Here is an 18,471-nt window from a genome sequence, read left to right as displayed (position 1 = left end):
TATGGGAAATGTCCATTTTGTTGCTACTTAAAAGCTGATTTACGGCGGCTGCATCCCAGCCCTGCCTTGGCCTGCGTTCATCCCATAATCTGCCCATTTCTCTTGGCAGCTCTGGCTCGCCTGGGCTCGCCGGAGTCTGTGCCGGGCAGCGAGAGCCCCCGGCCCCTTCCCGTGGCCCTCGGGCCCCGGCCACGCTCCTCGTGCTGCTGTTGGCAGCTGGATCCCATCTGCCTGAAGCACATCCCGATGCCCTCGAGTCGGCAGCGCCGGGATGGAGGGACCAAAACACCTTTCCTGGGGCTGGAGGGGACACGGGCACGGTTGGGGACAGCACATGGGTGGCTTCACATCACGTTGGACCCCCCCTTCCGTCCACCTGCACTTCAGGATGGGGCAGGACAGACAAGGTGGGCACACCTGGGCACGGTGGCAGCAGCAGGGTCTGAGCCGAGGTCCTGCCATCGGTGATGAGCAGTCTCCGGGCTGTCCTGGCTGTCCCAGCCCTCCCGCACTCTCCTCATTAAATTTTACCCGACTGTAAATCTTTTTGTTAAATGCAATTGAAAAGTACACCTTTGGAATCATCACATTAACCCGGCATGGGCGTTATCAGGGTGATTAAAGCCTTCCCAAAGTTAGCGCCGGGCAGGATTGTGCCGTAATCCCGGGAAAGCAAACAAGTTCTGAGCAAAACTAATTACATTTAGAGCAGCTGTGATAATAATCCTAATTCAACCCCATTTGGTGCCTAAAATCCCGCGATCCAGCAGCGAAAATCGGGGCCGGGGGGGTGGCTGTGGCCCAGCTCTGCCCTCCAGGTTGTCCTTTCACCACAGAGGTGACAACACTGGGGGGGTCTCTGTGGGATCCCTGGGGAGCCATGGGATGATGTGACCCCTCGGGATCCGAGTCCGTGGGGGCGTCCCCGCCCTCGGCCACCAAAATCGCGCTGCCCATCGCCCTGCCTGACCCCGCCACCCCTCCGGCGCCGCGTGCCGTGGCTCTGCCCCGGTGCCCGGGCGGTGGCACGGTGCCCAAACCCCCCTCTTGTTGTCCCCGGGGACGGGGGGGATCGGGCGGCCGCAGCTGGCGCACGGAGCCGTAATGGCCACGGCTGGGCTGGCACGGCGGCCCCGCGCCTGCGGGCACACGGGCAGGAGCAGCTTGTGCGCCGTTTGTCCTTGACGAGTCCCCGCGTGGCCGCCCCTGCCTGGCGCTGCCGCCCCGGCACAAAGTGTCCCCCCCCGCCACCGCCACGCCGACCCCCGGCTCGTCACACGTGTGACACCGCCACCAGCGCCGCGAACCGAGGGCACGCCGGTGTGTGGCTCTGCTTGGAAGCAAACCCTCTGTTGGCATCTGCGGTGGTGGGCACTGCCACCACCGTGGTCACTGTCACCGCCACCCCCACGGCTGCGACACGGAGTGACATTTCCACCCCGCCCGTTACCTTGGGGAGCGCTCGTTGCAAAATGTACACTGGAGCTTTTCTACTTCTTTTTTTTTTTTTTTTTTCTTTTTTATTAAAGTTGCCAAAAATTTGTGTTAGCTAATGGCTTCTTAATTCCGCCGAAACCGAGGGAAGGAAAATGATGCCATTCATCTTGTATTGGTTTGAAATCACGTCTGACAACTAATCGATCATACTGTGGGACATTAACTCCTTTGGATGGGGGCCCAAGCGCTCTCGCAGCTCCTCGCTCCCGCGCTGGATCCATTTAACTACTTTACTGCTGGTATTTTGGCACGTGGCTCCGCGGGCTGGTTCCTCTCCGGTTGGTGCCGCTGAATTATTTGCCTTTCTCCGGATACAGCTGGCACGGAGCGCCCGCAGCTTCCCCCGCCCCTCCTCCGGCGCCCTTCACCCGACCTTCGCCCCGCCGCCCCCCCGAGGGGTCCGAGCCCCCCCTTTTCCACCGATCCCCCCCATTTTGGGCATCGCCGGGGGATTTTTTTCCAGGTGTGAGCAGCCTGTGGGGTTTTGGGGTTATAATGGGGGGTGGCTTTGTTCCTTGGCCTTGTGGTGACCCCGGGTGACCTGTGCCTCAGTTTCCCCGTTGCTTCCCCATTTCTTTCCCCAGTGCGGACACGGGGACAGACAGGCTGGGGGGGAGGCTGGTGGCACCTCGGGGCCATGAGCAGAGATGGGATGGCCCCATTCCTGATGTCCCCCCCCTAAGTGAGTGCTGGGGACCCACCCTCTGCCACTGCTGTGCCCCAGGAATGGGTGACACCAGAAAGGTTTGTGGGGACAGGGATGGTGGCGCTGGGTTGTGTCCCCCCGTGTATGGGGACCCCGAGGCACAGCTGAGGGTGCTGGGGGCACCCCCAGGACAAGGGGGGTGGGATCCTGCCCCTGTCCATCCATGGGGGGAAAGGACGGGAACATTGTGATAGGGAAGGACCTGGAAGGACAACAGGGACCCCACGGTGACCCAAAGGGACTCAGGACACCCCAAGGACCCCAAGGACCCCCAGGCACAGCTCAGGCAGGGGATTTATACACCCAGGGTGGGCGGGACCAAATCCAGGGAAGGCTGTGATTGGTCAACAGCACCAGCCCTGGCAGGGGATTGGCTGCCAGGACAAGCCCTAGATGGGGATTGGCTGAGGCCTGTGCCCATCCCAGGTGTTGGGGTGGTCCTTGGTGGCCCCCCAGTGATGGGAGACACATAGGTGTCCCAAGGACCCCCCTCATCATCCCAGAGGACACACCTGACCCCAGGGTCACAGCCCCATGTCCCCCTCCCGGCCCTGGGTGCCACCGAGGGGTCAGAGAAGGGACTGTCCCCTCTCTAGGGGGAAACATATGGACAGAGTCCCCTCACTGATGACTCCCGGCTGAGGAAAGTCATCATGTCTGTCTGTCTGTCTGTCTGTCTGTCTAGCCCTATGTGCTGGTCTGTCCAGCCAGGTGTCCTCCCACCCAGTCACCTTTCTGTCTGTCCCCCTCTTGTATGTCACCTGTCCATTCATCCACCTATCCCATGTGTCTGCCCATCCATCATCCATCATCCATCATCCATCATCCATCATCCATCCATCATCCATCATCCATCCATCATCCATCATCCATCATCCATCATCCATCATCCATCATCCATCCATCCATCATCCATCATCCATCATCCATCATCCATCATCCATCCATCATCCATCATCCATCATCCATCATCCATCCATCATCCATCATCCATCCATCATCCATCATCCATCATCCATCCATCATCCATCCATCATCCATCATCCATCATCCATCATCCATCATCCATCATCCATCATCCATCCATCATCCATCATCCATCATCCATCCATCATCCATCATCCATCATCCATCATCCATCATCCATCATCCATCCATCCATCATCCATCATCCATCATCCATCATCCATCATCCATCCATCATCCATCATCCATCATCCATCATCCATCCATCATCCATCATCCATCCATCATCCATCATCCATCATCCATCATCCATCCATCATCCATCCATCATCCATCCATCATCCATCATCCATCATCCATCATCCATCCATCATCCATCCATCCATCCATCCATCATCCATCCATCATCCATCATCCATCATCCATCCATCATCCATCATCCATCCATCATCCATCCATCCATCATCCATCATCCATCATCCATCATCCATCCATCATCCATCATCCATCCATCATCCATCATCCATCATCCATCATCCATCCATCATCCATCCATCATCCATCATCCATCCATCATCCATCCATCCATCCATCATCCATCATCCATCCATCATCCATCATCCATCATCCATCCATCATCCATCCATGGCTCACACCTGTATGTGTGTGTTGAGCCAAACCAGGTGTGGCACCTTAGGTGGAGCCAGGCTGGGTGTGGCCGGGATGGGAGGAACCAATAGGGAGGGACAATGGGGTGTCCTTGGGGGCAGGATTTGCTTGATGCCCCCATCCCCCTCATCACTTTCTTCATCTCCTTCATCTCCATCATCCTCATCATCCTCAAAATCCTTCATCCCATTACCACCATGCTTCCCATCATTCCTTTCATCACCTCCATCATCCCCTTAATCCCTGAGCATCCCCTTTATCTTCATCCTCCCCATCACCCCCTTCGCTCCCATCCTCTCCATCATCCCCATCATCCCCATCATCCCCTTCATCCTCCTCACACTCATCATTGCCATCAACACCTTCAACCCTATCACCCCATCACAACCTTCACCTCGATCACCTTCATCTTCATCCTCACCTTCATCTCCATCTTCCCCATCACCACCTTCATCTCCAACATCCCCATCTTCCCCTTCATCTTCATCGCCTCCATCACCTCCATTACCCCCATTGTCCTCATCACCCTCATCATCCTCATCATCCCCTTCATCGCCATCACCCTCTTCACCCCATTATCCCCATCATCCTCATCACTCCCTTCATCCCCATCATCCCCATCATCCTTATCATTCACTTCATCCCCATCATCCTCATCCTCATCATCATCCCAACCATCCCCTTCACTGCATCACTGCAAACATTCCCTTCATCCCCATCATCTCCTTCATCCCCATCCTCCTCCTCACCTCAATCATTCCCTTCATCCCCATCCTCTTCATCATCCCAACCATCCCCTTCACTCCATCACTGCAATCATTCCCTTCATCCCCATCATTCCCTTCATCCCCTTCATCCCAATTCCCCCCTCACTTCCGCCATTCCCTTCATCCTTATCACCCCATCATCCTCATCATCCCCTCCATCCCATCACCTCAATCATCCCTGTCACCCTCTCCATCCTCTTCATCCCATCACCCAATCAATCCCACCATTCCCTTCACCCCATCATCCCCATCATCCTCATCCTCCCCATCTCCCCAATCATTCCCTTCATCCCCATCCTCCCCACCACCCCAATCATCCCTGTCATCCCCTTCACCCCCACCACCCCCACCCTCCCCACCACCCTCCTCACCCTCCCTCCTCCACTCTCCACCGATGAAGACGCAGACCCCGAGCGTATGTCAGGAATCAGTGCCTGTCGCAGGCGCCTAATCTGTTTTTCTAAGCCGCCCACGAGCAGCACGTTTGCCGAATTAGGCCGACAGCTGCTACGGGTCCTTCTCCCCCTCCGCGCCCGCTCCGCGCCGCCTGCCGCAGATGCCGGGGCCGGGAGCGGCGGGTACCGGCACGGCGCCGTGGCCTCGCGCCTCCCGCCGCTCCGCTCCGCGCCGGCACGCGGACCCCGGCACACGAGGCCCGGACCCTCCCCGGGACACACACCCCACCCACCACCCACCCCCCGGGAGCGCCGAGCGGAGCACGCCCCTGTGCATCCACCTCTTTTCCCCTTTTTTTAAAAATTTTTTTTCTCTCTCTCTCTCTTTTTTTTTTTTTTTTTTTTTTTGGATAGCAGTAGAATGCAATATGCAAATGAGATGGTTATTACCGCAATGTTCGTCAAGCTGAGCTGAGAAGACATTAATAGCCTGATGAATATGCATGTGAATTTGTTAATTAAGTTAATTATTCTGCTGAAAATGCATTCGTCTTCCAAGGACATTTTCCCAATGATTTTTACATGCTTCAGTCATTAGTCATGCTGTATTTTATCAGGGAAATGAGTTTGCTTAAGTTGCAAAAAAAAAAAAAACAAAACGGGAAAAGGGGTGAAAGAAAGCAGGAAAACAGGAAAAAGGGGAAGAAATTAAAAAGGAACAACAAAACCAGGGAAAAATGGAAAAGAAGGAAAAAAAACGGAAAACAAAGCGCAGAGCAGGGCAGGAACTGCAGCTCTGGGGGAAACTTAGGGGAAGAAGCAGGGCTGCAGGTGGGTGCAGGTGGGTGCATCCCCCTCATCTCCCCCCTCTTCCCCTCTGATGACAAACTTTTTTTTTCTTTTCTCTCTTTTTTTTTTTTTCCAGTGCCAAATTTCCAACACATTAATTAATTGTTGTAGCCAATTAACTGTAGTTGTGCAAATGAGTTTAGCACTAATTACCATGCAGTGCCTGTAATCACATAAAAAACTTGCTGAGAGGTGGAGGGAGCGGAGGGGGGGGAGCGGGCGCTGTGGCGGGGGGACACGGCGGGGGGACACGGCGGGGTCCCGGCTCCCGGTGGCCCCCGGTGTCGCGCGGCTTGGCTGGGGCTGGGGGCAGGTGACGGCGACACCGATGTCACCAGGGCAGGTTGGGGACATGGAGGGAGTGGCCGCGGTTGAGGGTGACGCGGGGGCAGATGGCACCTCCTGTGCCGTTCATTCCGTGCTGTGCCATTCCGGTCCCTGCCGGGCTGTGCCACGCCATGGCAGCAGAAAGGAGGAGGTGAGAGCCCATCCTGCTCCTCAGTGCCCGGCATCTCCCCTCTGCCCACCCGGTGACATTCTGGGACATGTGGGGACCCTCTTGTCCCCCTGACCAGGGCTGGGCTGGCACGGCCCGGCCGGGACAGGGGGTAGCCGGGGCCGTGTCCTCTCCGCCAGCCGGGCTGGCAGCCGGCGGGCACCGCGGACGGGCTGGCTCCCTGCCCGGCCGGAGGATTAGCCGTGCCATGGATACGGGCTCCGCAGGGAACGCTGTGCTGCAGGCCTGGGGCTCCGGTGGCACGGCACGGCACGGCACGGTGGCATGACATGATAGGGCGTGATACGGCACGGTGCAGCCTGGCATCACCCGGTGTGGCACCGCCCGTCGTGGCTTCGCCTGTCCCGGCCCAGCCGCTGCCCCCCGCCCGTGCCCATCCCGGTGGGCACCGCAGCCTCCCCCGCCCGGGAGGCAGAGAGTTAACGCGGGACCCGCCGCGCTATAAATTTTGCATCGTGCGGGGCTGGGGGGAGCTGGGCGGGAGCCAGGGGCGTCTCTAGGTAACAATAAACACCCGGGCAGGAGCAGCTGGTGCCCCGACCGCCTCTGCATCACAATGCCGGAATCACGCTAATCAACCGCCCGCACCGCGCCCGCACCGCGCCCGCACCGCCCGGGCACCGCGAGGCTCCGGCCGGGGCCGGGCCTGGGCTGGGGATGGGCAGGAGATGGCGATGGTGAGGGCCTGGCTGTGTGAGGGTCCGGCTGAGGTGAGGGTTTGACTGGTGAGGATGCGGCCGTGGGGAGGGTTTGGCCATGGTGAGGGTCCATGGTGAGGGTCCATGGCAAGGGTCTGGTCAGAGCGAGGGTCTGGTCAGAGCGAGGGTCTGGTCAGAGCGAGGGTCTGGCTGTGATGATGGTCGAACCATGCTGAGGGTTCTGGTGTGGCAAGGGTCTGTTCATGGCGAGGGTCTGTCCCTGGTGAGGGTCTGTCCATAGTGAGGGTCTCTTCATGGTGAGGGTCTGTCCATAGTGAGGGTCCGGCCATGGTCAGGGTCTGGCTGTGGCCCCCAGGGCTCACATGCCACCACCACCACCACTCACCAGGGAGAAGCACTGGTGGCCCAGGCCCCGCCTGCTCCTGGCAGAGCATCCAGGGATGCCAGACAAGATGGGTCCGACCCCTCCAGCCCTGGCTGCTGTCACCGGTGTCACAGGGCGTGGGGCTGGCCTCTGGTGACACCACACTTCCCCGGGAAACACCAAGGGCACCGTGTGCCACCATCACCCCGACACCACAGTGGCACTGTGGCTGGTTGCCCCAGCATTGAGGAGCTGGCCCAGGGCCATGGCACAGCCAGGCTAGGACCCCCAGCATCCTCCTATCCCACTTCATGTGGCTTCAAGGGCCTGGAGTTTGGCCACCACCTTTGCACGTCCCATGTGCCAAGATCTGAGATCTGTGGGGGCTGTGCCCCCCGTGATGTGCCCCCCCTGTGGTGTGCCCCCCGTTTCTCTGGGCAGGCTGGGGGTGCATGGGGCCGTGGGGACTGTGGTGGCCAAGAGGGTTTTGTGGTAGCAGTGGCCGAGGAGGTGAGGTGGCAGGAGCAGTGGCCGAGGGGGTGTGGTGGCCCTGGTGGCCGAGGGGGTGTGGTGGCAGTGGTGGCCGAGGGGCTGTGGTGGCAGTGGTGGCCGCCGTCCCCGCTGGCTGCCGTCTGCATTCCAGCGCAGGAGGCAGCTGTGCCACCCCCCCAGTGCCACTAAATATTAATGCTGCCCTACATTGCGCCGCGGCACCTGCCACGGGCCAGCCCCGGCGGCCCTGGCGGGGGTGGGCAGCTGCCCCGGCACCACCGCCCGGCCGAGCCCCCCCGGGGCCGCGACAGAAGGTGGGTGCCAGCTGTGTGCCCTCCCCAGAGCCAGGCGGGAGGGACAAAACAACGATGGGGACACGGGGAACCCTAGTGGTGGAGGGGCAGAGGGGTTGGGAGCCCCCCAGATGCCCCCCGTGACCCAGGGATCCACCCAAGAGCAGATTCGGGGCAGGATTTGCTGGCAAAAGCGGCGGTGAGCGGCTCTGCTTCCATCACCACCATCGCCAACCTCAGCTGAGGACGTGCCACTCGTCACACGAGTGCCAGGCGGCAGCGGGGGGCGGCCCCGGAGCCCGCCTTGAGCCCCAGCCAAAAGTCCAGAGCCGAAAAGTAGGGGGTGATTGATGGCAGCGTTTGGCGCGTAAGGGCACCCGGCGGCCCAATCCTCCCGCGGCCCCAATTCCTCCCCTGCCCCTATTCAGAGATCATGTTGTCTCATGTTGGTCCCAGAGGCGCCATTAATTAAAAATACATCCAATTAAATGGCAGGTGAAAGCGTGCAGGCACAGCCCCCCCGTGCCTTGGCTCAGCTGCGCCGGTGGCAGCGGGGAGGGCGATGTGCCCGCCCGGGCTGCGGTGCCAGGTCCTGTCCCCGCTGCCACCGCGGGCACGCCGGGGCCTTGTCCCCATCCGGGTGCTCGCCACGGTCACAGGGGTGCTGGGGTGGGGTCATCCCGCCTGTCCCCTCCCACAGGCCGGGCATGGCAGGTGGCACGTGGTGGCAGCGAGGGGAAGGTCCCCAAAATCGAGGCGTGCTCAGCCCTGGCTCGACAGAACGGCACGGGAGTGTTGGCGCTGCCACCACGACGGCACGGGGACAGGGACACGGGGTGGGTGACACCAGCCTGGCTGCAGAGACCCTGGGAGGTGGCACCGGGGGGCACTCGGGGCTGGGGAACCCCCGGGGCGGCGGCGGCTCCGCGCTGCCGTTAATTGGAGCCGCTAATGGCGGGCGCTTCCCGCTCCGGGTGCTGGCAGGAGGCACCAGCTGTGCCACCGCCCGCGCCGCCTTTTAATCAAGCTGCCAGTGCGAGGGGACGCGGCCAGGTGGCCCCATGGCACAGGGAATGTGCCACCCCCCTGCCATCCCCCCCCACACACACCGTGCCCAAGGAATCCCACCCCATCCAGGCCCGCCAAACCCCATCCGTGCTTGTGCTGCCAACCAAAAACCCACCCGGGCCCTCAGAATGCGGCATCTTCATCCCAAGGGATGGAAAATGCAGGATGCCATGGGATGGGTAATTCTGGGGGTCTCACACCCCCATCCTTCCCCCCCAGAACCCAACCCCAACACCTCCTCCATCCCCCATCCGCGGCCTCCAACACCTCCAAGGGGTTTTTTGGGTGGTTTTATCCTTCTCAATGCTTTTCTTCTTTCCCCTTTGCAAATGCCAGGGAAAGGTGTGAACGGATTTTTGGAAGGAAACGTCTAAATTGGATGAAAAACCTTTAATGCCGACAGCCGGAGCAGCTGGAAGGACAAATATAGCCGGAGAGGAGGAGGAGGAGGAGGAGGAGGAGGAGGACGGGGACGCGGTGGGAGGTGGTGGCCGTGCCGAGAGCGACACCTGGTGACAGTCACCCCCCCGGACACGTGTGAACACGCGTGTGCCACCCCAGGTGTGCGCACACCCTGGCACACGCGTGTGCGCCGGGACTTGCAGCCGGGAGGTGCGAGGCCAGCTCCGGGTGGAGATTCCGGCCGGATCCCGGTGTCCCGCGGGGATCTGCTCCATGGGAAGGTCCGTTCCTCATCTTCCTCCTCCTCCTCTTCCTCAGCATCCCATCTCCATCCCCATTCCCGGAGCAGGCGCTGGGCTCCAAGGGCCGTGCCCGGAGCACCGGGATACTCCGGACACCGATGCCAGCGGAGCTGGATGGTGCCACCAGCACAACCCCAAGGCCGTGAGGGCACTGCGGGGATGAGGAGGAGGAAGGAGAGCTGTGCCCGACCCCACATTTGGAGGGAATGGAGTCGGGAACGCTGGGATGGAGCAGCCAGGAATGTCGGGATGGAGCAGCCGCGGCTCCAACGAGCAGAATCCAAGCGGGAAGAGCCGAACGCCGGAGATTTACAGCGCCGGCTCCGGGCAGCCCCCGGCCATTTGGCACGGCAGCTGCTGCCGAGGAAGTTCAATGCCAAAATAAATTAAATGGGATAAAACGGCCTGGTCACCTTTGGATCGGGATGCCGCAGGAGCCGGGGCCACGTGGGGCTTTGTCTGCCGGCAGAGGGAAGGGAAGGTGGGATGTGAGGAAGCTCGGGGTGGCATCGCGTCCCTTCTGCCGCACCGGGTGAGGCCCCGGAGCCCGGCGGAGCCGCGGGCAGGGAGCAGGAGGCTGGATTAGGGATTAGGGATTAGGGATCCAGCCGAGTGCACGGGGCCCAGCTGCCCCTCCATAAATCAGGGGAGGCCGGGTGGGCGCTGGGGGCTCGCTCCTGCTTTCCCAGGCACCGGGAAGCGCCCGGCGCCGCCGCCACCCCCCCACCATCTGCACAGGGATATATTTTAAGATGTGTCAGCGCAGGGATCGGAACCAGGCGAAAGGAGAGCGAGAAAGCCGGGGCTGGAACGGGAGACGGCGGCCGGGCTCGGCGGGGATCGAGGTTTGGGCACCCGCAGCTCCTCTGGCTTCCCCGAGGCGATTCCGGGAGCAGCTCCGGCCCACGTGGCTCCCACCATCCCAAATTCCTGGGACAAACCCTCCTGAGTCCTTCGGGAGCCACAACGGGGTTGGGAGCAGCACCGAGAAAATCATGGAGGGGTTTGTGTGGAGGAAGGGGTGACACAGGCACAGCTCCCCTCCCCTGCCCTGGTGGCTCAGGCTGGAGCACCCTGGGGTCCTCTCCAGTGCCCAAAGCTGCCAGGAGCTGGGAGAAGGATTGGGGCCAAATCTCAACCTCAATCCTTCCCTTTCCTGCAGCACCATCTCTTCTCTCGCCTTCCCATCAGCTCCAGGATTCTTTTTCTCACCTTAACCAAACCATCCCCAGCTCCAGCTCGGGCATCTCCCACCAACAAACACCCCTTCGAGTGGGGGGAAGCCCAGGGCTAATGATGGCTTGGAGCTTAATTAGAGAGTGGAATCTGGGGGCTTGCAGAGGCTGGCAATGCCAAATCCCACCCCTCTCACCAGGAGGGAATAAAAAGCTTTCCAAGGAAAACACAAGTTACCGTGTGATTCCAAAGGCTACGGGAAGCAAAGGAGCAAAAGGCAAGCAAGATACAGTAACAGGAAATATTTAATTTTCCAATCTCCACTTCTCCATTTTTATAAACTGAAAAGAAAAAAATTTTAATATATTACAAAATATCTGTACAGAGACAAAGGTACAACCGAAAAAAGGCGCGCTCAGTCTCCAAAGGAAACTCGGGAGAGGTACAGCAAGAGTCTGACCAGAGGCTTCTCTGCTGGGAACTGCTACAGGGGGAGAGTTTGGGATTGAACCCAGAGCCAGGATGGGGGGAAGGAGGGAGGAGCTGTCCTCACCCCCTTGTCTGTAACTGCACCACGTTAAATCCTTCCAAATGCACAAATCCCACCCAACACCGCGAATCCTTTTGTCTTCCTTGTGCAGAGCAATGGGAAAAAGGTAAAATTAAAAAATAATAATAATAAAAGGGTGGGGGGGAAATAAAAGAAAAAGAGGTGATGGGAGGCAGGAATGGTCCCACAGGCCACCCAGGACCTGGCCAGGCTGGTCCCCCCCAGACCCCGTGGCCCTGGCAGGGATTGAAAGGCTCGTGCTGGGACCAGTTAGGAAAAGCCACCGGGACTGGAATGACGGGTCCTTCCCCGGAGAGGCTGGAGACTCAGAGAGGAATGGAGGAATCACCTTCCAAGGAGCCCTGAGGGCCCCTGGGGACAGCTGGCAGCTGCCACCGGCCACCAGAGCAGGGAACAATGCCTGGGCTGTCCATCCCTCACTGGAGAGGGGACAAGGGACAGGGGACAGGAGCCCTCACAGCCCCTGCCAGACCCTCGGCCCCTTCCCAGCCCCGTGCCAGACTGGGCTTAGGGAGACCCAGCTGGGAAAGGCCACCCTCAACTGGGACCGATGACCCCTAAACTGGGACCAGCCACCCCAACGTGGGGCCCCAAAGCCAGGATGACACCAGCACGAGGAGAGGACGCCTCGTTCCCGGCAGCTTTCCTGGGAATGTGCCAGTTTGGAGAGACAATAAATAGGCATCGGCTTCCTAAGGGGATTCAGCACAGGAACGAGACTTTTCCTTCCAAAGAGGATGGGACTGGGAAGAAAGGGAACAGCAGCAGCTCCATGGCAGCCTGGAGCTGGTGCCAGGAAAAGGGAAAATAGAGAAATGAAACCCCCCTAAAGCCCCTCGGTGGGTTCAGTGCACTCTGTGTCTCACAACGTCTCTTTTCTTTTCTCTCTGCACATCAGGCATGAACTACATTAAAGAAAAAAAAACAAAAACAAACCAACCAAAAAAAAAAATCCCAAACCCTACAAATTTCCAGTGGGAATTCTGCAAACAGCATCACTCCTCAGTGCTGGGAGCCAGTGGTCCCTGCACAGCACCAGCAAATAAAAATAAAAAATATATCTATATATTTAATTTCTCTCCCTTCCTTCCTCCCTCCCATGGCAAAGCTGGGTAAGGCAGGATCTCCCCAGGTGGAGAAGCATCACCTATTCAGGTGCATTTATTTAAATTTATCTCTCTGTATAAAAAAAGAAATTAAATCCTGTTAGTAACAAGAAAGTCTCTCAGCCCAACCCAAAATTCCCCTCCCCTTTAACACTCCAGAACTGTTGGCTCTAAAATTAAATGTTTTCCATAGGAAAGGCCTATTTGGGGAAAAAAAAAAAAAAAAAAAAAAAAGCTGATAAATAGGTACCTTTGTTTTATTCATCTCTTTTTAAGTCTCATTGAAATGAACAGCGCAAGGGTCTGTGGGAGGAGAAAATCCATCGTAAATACTTCCTTGACAACAACAAAAATAGAAATATGCTCATGGAAATGACACAGGAACACCTGGAAAACCTCAAAGGGCTCAGATGCCACCGACCTCGGCAGGATGGGCAGCACCAGCCCAGGATTCTGGGGACAAATCATTCCCATCTGGTGGCAAATCCCACCAGATGATGGGATTTTTGTTTCTTTTTTTTTTTATTCTTGAAGTGTTCTGGAAGTTACATTTGACAGAAATCCCTGTTTTTCAGGGAGGTGTTCTCCTCGGCTCTCAAAAAAAAAAAAAAAGTTAAAAAAAAATATAAGACAAAATAAAAAAGACAATTCCCACTGCCAAGTTACAGCAGGAAGGATCCAACACCCAGAGACCCTTCCCAAAAAAATCAATGTACTAAGGCTGCTGTCACAGGGGACAGGACTGGCCCTGGAGCAGAGGGAAAATTGGATGCTTTATGGAAAGAAAACAACATTGGATAAATTGAACACAACCAGCGTCACATCCCAGGTCCCCACTGCTGGGATAACCCATCCAGGTGCCTCTGCATCAATAAATTCCCCTTTTCATCTGTTTTTTCTTTTTTTTTTTTTTCTTAAGGAAACGGGGAAAACAAACAAAACAACAACGACAAAAAACACTTTGGGAAGCAGCCTGCCCCCAGCCCTCCCTGACCCACTGCAAACTCCAGTGCCCAACTTGGGGAAACAGCATTTTTTAAATTTCTTCTTCCTTCCATTCCTACTTTTCCATCAATCCATCAATCCCCCCCTCTCCTGGCTCAGTTTGCTGCAGGGTTGGGATTATTTTTGTCACTAACCAAGCACGGGAGGCCAGTGGGGACCCTCTGGCAGCTCCCGAGGGAGGGAGGGATGCCCAGGGAGCTCTGCAGCAGCTGAAATGCAGACGAGACCTTGCTCTGGCCAAAAAAAAAAAAAAAAAAAAAAAAAAATTAAAAAAAAAAAAAAAAAAAAAAATCAAGTCCTGTGGCTAAAGGAGGAGAGGCAAGGGGGGGATCCCGGGAATCTCAGTAGGGAACCCCCCGGCCCCGCCCCCCCCGCGGAGGCACTCGGCCAGGCCCTCGGAATGTCTTCCCATAGGAAGACGCTGCCTGGGTTGGGGCACCCCAGCCGGGAGCTGCTCCTGCTCCTGCACTGGGAGCGGCCGTTCCCGGCCCCAGGTCGCCGTAACTCTGCATTTTGGCCTCGGGGTGTAGCAGCGCGTTGTTGTTGCTCCCGTCGGATTTGCTGAAGGATTGCCCGAGCGAGTGGATGCTGACGGGGACTCTGGCGAAGCGCAGGTCCTGGTCCCCCGGGAACTGCACCGAGCCCGTGCCCTGGTAGCTGCTGCTCTCCCCGAGGTGGCTCACGGAGCCCATGAAGGTCCTGCTTTTCCCCAAGGGTTGGGCAGAAGGTTCTAGCAGAGTCTGGCCCGGATTGAGCTCCTCGGCACCGAATCCGCCCTCGGAGCTGTCGGTGCTGTAAGTCCTGCCGGGCTGGCAGTGGCCGTAGTCCGGTGGCTCCTGCGTGGCGTGGCCGAGCGGCTCCGGGTCGGGCTGGGAAAGGAGCTGGAGCAGCGCAGCCGTCACGGCCGGGTTCAGTTCCTGGGCTGCACTGCAGAGATCCCCTTCGGGCACGGGAGGAGGCGGCGGCGGTCCGGGGGGCTCGGGGGGTCTCTTCTCTGGTGGGACAATGCCAGGAGGACACGCTGTGGAAGGGTGACTTCTTTTAAACAGCGTTTCAAACACACACAAAGCACATTTCTAAGCAAATCAAACCAATCCCTGCCGAGGCCGCCCGCTCTGGGATGCTCTGGGAAGAGGCGGAGGGAAGAGTTTGAACGCTGGCGGGGAGGTTCATTAACAATGTTCATTAACGCTTTGGCCCCGGCCCCCGCGCACCCAACTCGCCGACAACAGCTGTCCTAACACCTGGGCACCCGTGCAGGGAATTCCTGCTCCTGGATCAAAGGCTAATCCCGAGCAGGAGGCAGATGTGGAGCCACTCGCCAGCCCCGGCTCCCCCCGGGGCCAGCCCCGCCCGGCCCCGGCTCCAGGAGCGGCTCAGGGAGCGTGGCCGGGGCTGTGCTGGATCGGGCAAACACAAAGCCGAGCCCAGCACACGGCTGCCAGCTCCTGAGTGCCCCCCTGGCACCCCGAGGGCAGCAGGGCACCCACTGACCGCCCCCCGGCCACCCCAGCCCTGCTGCCCCGCCTTGGACACAGAATCCAAAACAAGCTCGAGCCCCTCAAATATTGGCACGAATGAACAGACTGGCCTGAGCACGAGAAAAAAAAAAAAAACCTTCTGCTGCCTCCCCCCCCGTCCCTTCACCGCCGATCTCCTCCCAAATCAGGGTTTGTTTTCCTCCGGGAAGAACAGAGCTCAGTCACCCCCGGGCCCCCCTGCTCTGTCCCAGCCTGTCAGGAAGCACAAACAGGGGGGTGGGAGAGGGAGCAGAGCACTGAGCTCCCCCTGGGGCTGCAGGTGACACCACGGCAGGTGACACCACGGCAGGGAGGGGACACGACCTGCTCCACTCCCAAAACCAGCCCTGCCTCCTCTGGAGCAACACAGACCTGAGCTGCCTCCTCTCCCTCGCCCACGGGGGAAGGAATTACTGGCGATGGCAGAGCCCACGGACACCTTGTTGGAATCAGATCCTCAAATCATTGGCAAAACTGGTTATTAAAAAGGTCAAACTTTATTGTGAAAACCAGTAGTCTTCCAGGACCACCCCTCCACCCGTATCCGTCAGTCCACTTTGAAAACTAGATTGTATTGAAATCCAGAAAAATAAAACAACAACGAAAAAAAAAAAGAAAAAAAAAAAAACAAAAAACCAAAACAATCTTCAGGTAAAATTTGTAAAGCCAAGCTGATCTGGGGGACAGCAAATCATTCCAAAGAATTATCAACAGAGAACAACGGCATCGAATTCCATCTGCTCTACAGTAACCTAGTTATCTTCCAGGACTAGGGCAACAACAACAACAACAACAAAAAAAAAAAAAAAAAAAAAAAAAAAAAACGGAGGAGAAAAAAAAAAAAAAAAAAAAAAGCACGATCACAACTGGCTCGTGGTGGGCGGGTGTTGAAGGCACGAGAACACAGCACGTTCAGCTACATTGCAGGAGGTGGGATCGGGCCAAAACAGGCTCCCCGGAGAGTCTGAGACATACTCAGGAGGCGCTTCTACAATTTGGTGAGGTCGTCACAGGCTGTTGCTAATAAATTCAAAAAATCAACAGAAACAAAAAAAAAAAAAAGACATGGAGACATTTACACTCACCTTTGGAAAGGAAATCCGAGAGCTCACTGACACAAGCAGGGTTTTTTTTTTTTTAAGTCTCGCTATAAGAAGCAGGAGTTTGGTTCAGCTTCAGGAGCTGCTGAGTTTTAGGGCTCAAAATTAGCTCCGGGTAGAACCAGGCACTTGTGGATGCTCAGGGTTTACCTACACAGCTGCCACTATCCCTCCCTTCAGCACTCATCACTGTTTAAACTCTTTAAAATCATCTCTGCACGTCCATTTATTTATTTTTTTTCAAGAGGGCAGGGAGGGGATGGTGAAAAAGAGCTGGGAAAAAACGCAGAGATGCAGCAGCATCTTGTGCAAAAAAACTCCCTGGACCTGCAAACTGATTGCTGGGGGGGTTGAGGAAGAACTGACCCTCCAAACTTCCCTTGCATTTTTGGGCAAACCCCAAGACCTCCAATTCATCTTCACTGGCTCACTCACAGCGGAGCACTCATGGATTTTAGGGTAATATTTGCCTCTTTGGGCTGTTTGCAGCTGTTCAACCTCCTGAGCAGTCCAGCACTTACCACAGGGAGGGGGTGAGGCTCTTTTCTCTTCACATCCTACCCCTTTCCCTCCTCCCATCCACTCCTCTGCTGCCTCTCTCCCAGCACTCCAAGGCCTCATTCCTGGCTGCAGCTCAACCAGCAGCACTCCCTGGGCTGCTCTCACCGCTCCCACCAGGTGTGGTTCATTCATTTACCTGTGCTCTCCTCGGGATGCCTCGTCGGGGTTTTCCTGGGCCCCCGCTGCTCGTTGCTCTTCTCCCCGTTGCTCTCCTCCAGGGTTATCCCAGGCTCCTGGCTCTTCATGAGCTGACTGAGCAGAACTGCCAGCACGTTCTGCATGTCTCCCTGAGCGCTGGCTGCCTCTGGAGTCTGCTGCTCCTCGGGCACCTCCGTGGGCGGCTCCTCTATGGCTTCCTCGGCCGCCGCCGGGGGCTCGTGGTGCTGCTGCGCCGTGGCCTCGGTCAGGGCCGTGATGGACTGGTTGAGAGCCTCCAGCTGCTGCTGCATCTCGGGGTTGGAGTGCACGTTGAGCAGCTGGGCCATCTGTGGCACGCTCAGGTCGGTCTGGCTCTGCAGCAGGTTCAGCAGCACGGCCAGCTCGCTCTGGTTCAGCTGCTGGGTGATGTCGCCCAGGCCTGCGGGACACACGGGGGAGCACGGGCGGGGAGGTGAGGTTTGGGATCTTGGGAGTGCATGGGGCAATGAACAGCCCTTCCCCACGTCCCAGAGCAATAAATATCCCTTATCCACGTCCCAGAGCAATGAACAGCCCTTCCCCATGTCCCAGAGCCATGATCCACATCACCCAGCAATGGACACCCCATTTCCACGTCCCACAGCCATGATCTACATCCCATAGCAATAAACACCCCTTCTTCACATCCCAAAACCAGGATCACCCCTTCTCCGTGTCCTAGAGCCATGATTCACATCTCACAGCAAGGAGCATCCTTTCTCCACATCCCATAGCCAGGAACACCTGCTCCCCATCCCAGAGCCGAGATCCACATCCCCCAGCCCTGAACACCCCTTTTCTACATCCCACAGCCAGGAACACCCTTTTTCCATGTCCCACAGCCAAGATCCACATCCCCAGCACTGAAGACCCCTTCTCCACGTCCCCCAGCCCTTGAACACCCCATGTCGGTGTCCCCAGGCTGGGGGAAGGCAGGGATGCTGTGTGAGGAGGATTTTGGGATGTGCCAGCGCTCCCAGCCATGGTGGCACGGCAGCAGCACCCCGTGGTACTGCACACACACTGCACCCACAGAGCTGTGCTGCACTGCCCCAAACCTCCCCAAAAACCTCTGCACACCCACAGAGCTGTGCTGCACTGCCCCAAACCTCCCCAAAAACCTCTGCACACCCACAGAGCTGCACCTGCACTGCCCCAAACCTCCCCAGAGCCACAGCACACGTGGCTGCTGCTCAGAATCAGCTCAAACCATCCCATTCCCAGGTTTGGGAAATGGGGGCACCCCAAGGATACCAGGCTATGGCAGGGAGGGTGAGGATGGCAATGGAAGCCCTGAGCCCACAGCAGG

The 18,471-nt window shown here is 57.7% G+C and overlaps 1 protein-coding gene and 1 long non-coding RNA gene across 3 annotated transcripts in view; one reads left to right on the top strand and one right to left on the bottom strand.

Moving 5' to 3' along the window:
* The first annotated feature begins 7,009 nt into the window (after positions 1 to 7,009).
* Positions 7,010 to 10,347, top strand: LOC148221078 (uncharacterized). The gene is made up of 2 exons (XR_015808608.1): positions 7,010 to 7,076; positions 9,579 to 10,347. It is a non-coding gene; the product is annotated as an uncharacterized LOC148221078 (long non-coding RNA).
* A 1,062-nt stretch (positions 10,348 to 11,409) lies between these two features.
* Positions 11,410 to 18,471, bottom strand: part of CDK12 (cyclin dependent kinase 12) — a 28,556-nt gene continuing 21,494 nt past the window's right edge. Inside the window, exons 13-14 of one of the 2 annotated variants that reach the window (XM_014885457.2) lie at positions 17,122 to 17,562; positions 11,410 to 14,825 (exon numbers count right to left, since the gene is read on the bottom strand). In XM_014885457.2, coding sequence (XP_014740943.2) covers positions 14,146 to 14,825; positions 17,122 to 17,562 — 1,121 coding nt within the window. In that variant the 3' untranslated portion in view covers positions 11,410 to 14,145. Of the gene's footprint in view, positions 14,826 to 15,802; positions 16,345 to 17,121; positions 17,563 to 18,471 lie in introns of those variants that run through there. The other variant, XM_014885456.2, reaches the window with a different exon arrangement.

Source organism: Sturnus vulgaris, chromosome 27, assembly GCF_052056855.1.
Source record: "Sturnus vulgaris isolate bStuVul1 chromosome 27, bStuVul1.hap1, whole genome shotgun sequence".
NCBI lineage: Eukaryota > Metazoa > Chordata > Aves > Passeriformes > Sturnidae > Sturnus > Sturnus vulgaris.
Note: the sequence above shows the minus strand (reverse complement) of the source record. Positions and strands in the feature narration are given on the sequence as shown.